This window comes from Vigna unguiculata, chromosome 6 (assembly GCF_004118075.2).
Source record: "Vigna unguiculata cultivar IT97K-499-35 chromosome 6, ASM411807v1, whole genome shotgun sequence".
Classification (NCBI taxonomy): Eukaryota; Viridiplantae; Streptophyta; class Magnoliopsida; order Fabales; family Fabaceae; genus Vigna; species Vigna unguiculata.
In genome coordinates this window covers 4,116,215-4,120,775 of record NC_040284.1, presented here as the reverse complement: position 1 = coordinate 4,120,775, position 4,561 = coordinate 4,116,215, and the positions used below count along the sequence as shown (strand labels likewise).

Below are 4,561 nucleotides of genomic sequence, written 5' to 3'. Positions count from 1 at the left end.
AATGATTCCAAATATACCTGATCATCATTTTTCACCACCTTCGTCTTTTTCCCTTTATTGCCTGCTTCCGGACTACATTTGCGTTGGCGTTTACTAGACATCTTACTTAAAATTCCTAAATAACATACCAAGTTCATTGAAATTCATCAAACACATATCTACAAAGGAGCACATATAACTGAAACTTGATCAGATGCACCAAAGTAAATCACTTCATAAACAAGTATTGACTGGTATAACAAGAAAGATAAAAAAAATTGATTGATAACATGCTTGCAAAAATGCAACAGAGGTCATCACTTGTGTGGACACAAGTTTTCACCAAAAAATCAGACAAGTTTAATCAACCTGAGTATGAAACCACATGATAGACATTATTACAAATGAACACAGTTTACCCAAAGCTAATCATCCCATAAACAAGTATTGAGTCATACCACATGCTTCCAAACAATTCAACATAGATCATCACTTGTGAGCAAACAGGTCATCACCCATACATCATACAAGTGTAATCAACTTGGCTACGAAACCACATCAAAGAGATAATTACAAATGAACTCAGATTATCCAAAGTGAATCACCCCTTAATCAATTATTATCTAGTATAATATGAAAGTTCAAAAAATTGAGTGATACCACATGATTGCAAAAAGTGCAGCACAGGTCATCACTTGGGTGCACACAAGTCATCACCAATAAATCAGACATGTTTAACCAACTTGGGTATGAAACCACATGAAAGAAATTATTACAAATCAACACATATTAACCAAAGTGAATCACCCCAAAAACACGTATTAACTGCCATAGTATGAGTTCAAAAAATTGAGTCAAATCACATTATTGCAAAAAATGCAGCACAAGTCATCACTTATTTGCACACAAGTCATCACACAAAAAATAAGACAGATTTAATCAACCTATTCAGAAAACTAGTACTTGGTTGATTAGAAAGTTACTTCTACTTCAACTTCGACTAATTTCACATCCAAAGTAAACCCAACAACGAACAATCATCTACTTCAAATGCAAAAAATCAAAACTTTGGTTTTGTTAAACACTAAAACAAACCCTAAGACAACAAATAGAAAAAAAATCGTCATACCTCCAATCTCCTACAAACCCCGTCCTTCGTAGAACTGCAACCTTTGAAAACAATGGTTGAACAATGGAGGAGACGCTTCGTCACAACTCCCTTTCACAGCAAACGCCCTCCCTTTCACAGCAAACGCCCGTCGTCAATAAAGCCCCGTCGTGAACAAATCCTGTTGTCAACAAACCCCGTCGTCCGCAAACCCTAAGCCTTTCAAGGTTTAGCCGCCACAGAGATTCCGCCACACTGTGCTATCTTCTGCGCTCAACGTCTTCTGCTATCTTCCTTCGCCAGACGAACCACTCCAAAAATCATTGTCGTTGCTGGTGACAAGAGAAACTACGACTGCGACGACAGAAGGGGGTGAGAAGAGAAACTACCAGTGAGTGCGGGGGAGAAAGGAGAAAATGTTCAAATTTTCGACTAAAAAACCCTTCGCCATCTAGAACCACTCCTTGCCGGTGAGAAGACAAACGGCGACTGTGCGGAGAGAAGAGGGTGAGAAGTTTCTCTTCGAGTGAGTGCGCGGGAGAAAAGAGAATCTGTTCAACTCCTCCACTAAAAGCCACGTTTGATCGTAAAATGGTTTTATAAAATTAATTTTAATTTAAAAAATAAAATCCACCTGTGCATGCCACCTCATGGAGTCAAATAAGGGGTCAGAATATGGAGTCAGGGTATCATTTTCCTTTTAAGAAAATGAGGATCAAATTGAAACAACGAAAAACTTGAGAATCAAACTGAAATTTTATGACAAATAGAGGGACAAAAAAGTAATTTAACCTAATTTATTTTAGTTTCACAAAATAATAGTCACTATAACTCATTTTATAGGGTGGTTACAATTACAAGTTTTAAGAAAACATTAACCCTTCTTAATTACACATTAATTCATGAAGTTCAGATTTTTTGCTGAGTTTTTTTTATGTCTTTTATTCAACATTAAAAATATATTTTACTTTAAAAAATTAATATATTTTAAAATTTCAAAACTAATGGCTATCAAGATATTTTGAAGATATAGCGGTAGAGAATCTAAGCTCCTACAATTATAGTCCATATTTAATTCTTTGAAGTCATTTTGACATTGTGTTATTTTATTCTTACTCTTGACTAAATATTTTCAATAGAAAATTAATTACTAGGTCATAAATTTAGAAAATGTAGAAAAATTAAAACATATCAGTTAAATTAGTGAACATTTTATTACAACAAAAACTTTTAAAATTTCTAAATTCAAAATTGATTATGGAATTTCTTTTCATAGATCCCACTTGTCATGTTTTCATAATGCATAGTATTTTGAAGGTAAAATATTAAACCGGAGCCAACGGTCACGAAATTGAGCAAACAAGATAAATATCGAAAAACTTTATCCACACAAAATATACTCATAAAATATAAATTCATAATTAAATATAAAAGATATTTTTTCGGTAATTCAACTTGCCACTGGCTTCTTATACAATATATTTTAAAGTAAAAATACTTGTTCATATATCAACCTAAATACCTCCAGGAACTTAAAACTAAAGCAATAAGATATGTCCTTCACAGAAATAAAATAAAATAAAATAAATACCAACTTGAACACAAGAAAAAATATTTAATAATCATAAGTTAAAAAATATTTTTAGGTTATTTTTTCATATTTTAAACTATATTTAAAAACATGTTACAATTGTCAAATGAACATTATCTCATCCAAAAACAAATGTACGTGTAACATGTAAGCGTAACTGAACTTTCCTATATTTCTCTACCCATGACAACATTGGAAGAGGTTCCATAAATAGCAATGTTCTTTCTCCTCCTTTTCTTTCGGCTATTTCTCTATTTGTGGCTTCTAAAGAGACATTTTGGTCCAAAGAAAAAACGAACTTTCACTTTAATCATTTTTGTTGGCCAAAAGAGTTTTCTCTGAAATCACCAACACCAATGCAAGGGTGTCTGTCGGTAAAATCTTTCAACTTGCATCATCACCCAACAATATCTGTGACTTTTGTACATGGTTGTTAATGTTGAGGGAAATATGAATTCCTTCTCATCAATGGGTATCTGCAAATTGAATTAAATTCCTATTGAAGGAGGATAGAAAACGAACCAAAGGGATATCATAAAAAAAAAAAAAAAGTGAATCATGATAAATGTAAGTATCTTTGTTGTTTAATGAGAAAAGGGGTTTGAATTGAGGATCCCTTAGGAAGAATGCATTATGGCTTTTCACCTTACCTTTAGATCACAATCAGTGCCAAACCCAGGCCAAGGAGCACCTTTAGTGGAGAGAATATCAGAGGAGCCTTTGGCATTGCCAAACAAAAGTGCCCAAAGCACTGTGACATGCATCTACCAAGCGAATGTTGCAGGGTGTTGGAGAAACGTGTCAGTGTTGTGGTGCAAAAACCTGATGAACCACACGCTAAACCTGAAGGTCGATAGCACAGGAGGTGAGTTCAGTTACACTTGCAAGATAGATGTGAAGCCTTGGTACTTTTGGAACAAAAAAGGGTACAAATCTTTTGAGGTTGATGGGCACCAGGTGGAGGTGTATTGGGACCTTCGGTCGGCGAGATTCTCCGGCGGGGCCCCCGAGCCGGTGAGCGATTACTACGTTGCAATGGTGTCAGAGGAAGAGGTTGCGTTGCTGCTGGGGGATTACAAGAAGAAGGCGTACAAGAGAATGAAGATGAGGCCAAGCATTGTTGAGGCAATGTTGTTGGTGAAGAGAGAAAGTGTTTTTGCGAAGAAAAGTTTTGCAACCAAGGCCAAGTTTGATGAGAAGAGAAAAGAGAGTGACATTGTGGTGGAGAGCTCAACGTTTGGAAGCAAAGAGCCTGAGATGTGGATCAGCATTGATGGGATTGTGTTGATTCATGTCAAGAACTTGCAGTGGAAGTTCAGGGGGAACCAAACAGTTATGGTGAACAAGCAACCTGTGCAAGTTTTTTGGGACGTTCATGACTGGTTGTTTAGTGTGCCTGGCTCAGGGCCTGGCCTTTTCATTTTCAAGCCAGGGCCTGTGGAGGCTGAGACTGAAAGAGATGAGAGACTCAATGAGGGTTGTGACAGTGATAATGGTAGTTGTGCCAGTGGCTATTATTCAACTCTCAGCTATGCTCCCTCCGAGTCTTGTCTTGTGCTTTATGCCTACAAACTTGACTGAGACTCCAAATGTGTAAATGTAAGACTTGAATGGGGGCAAATTGTAGCAAGGATGTAAAGTTTAGTTCCATCTTTTCTTTTTCTTTGGAGGCTGCCCTTTAATTTTGTATAGTGAATTGCATCGTCCTTTCTATCAACCATTTTATGCTCAAATTCACCATATCACTTACATTTAACACTATTTTCATTTCTTTTCTCTTCTACTTTCCTTCTTCGTGTAGAAATAAAAAAATATATTAAGAAGAGGATTGTTTATTATTGATTGTATAAAAAATGTTACAAAAAATGTTTTATATAATACAC

At 35.7% G+C, this 4,561-nt stretch overlaps 1 protein-coding gene across 1 annotated transcript; it reads left to right on the top strand.

The window, feature by feature from the left end:
- Positions 1-3,057: 3,057 nt before the first annotated feature.
- LOC114186758 lies at positions 3,058-4,282 on the top strand. The gene has a single exon (XM_028074762.1). It carries the CDS (start codon positions 3,312-3,314, stop codon positions 4,257-4,259), a length of 948 nt encoding a protein of 315 aa, XP_027930563.1. The 5' UTR covers positions 3,058-3,311; the 3' UTR covers positions 4,260-4,282.
- Positions 4,283-4,561: the final 279 nt, after the last annotated feature.

Coding starts and splice junctions, on each gene's coding strand:
- LOC114186758 (XM_028074762.1), top strand. CDS start 3,312: ATGGCTTTTCACCTTACCTTTAGATCACAATCAGTGCCAAACCCAGGC.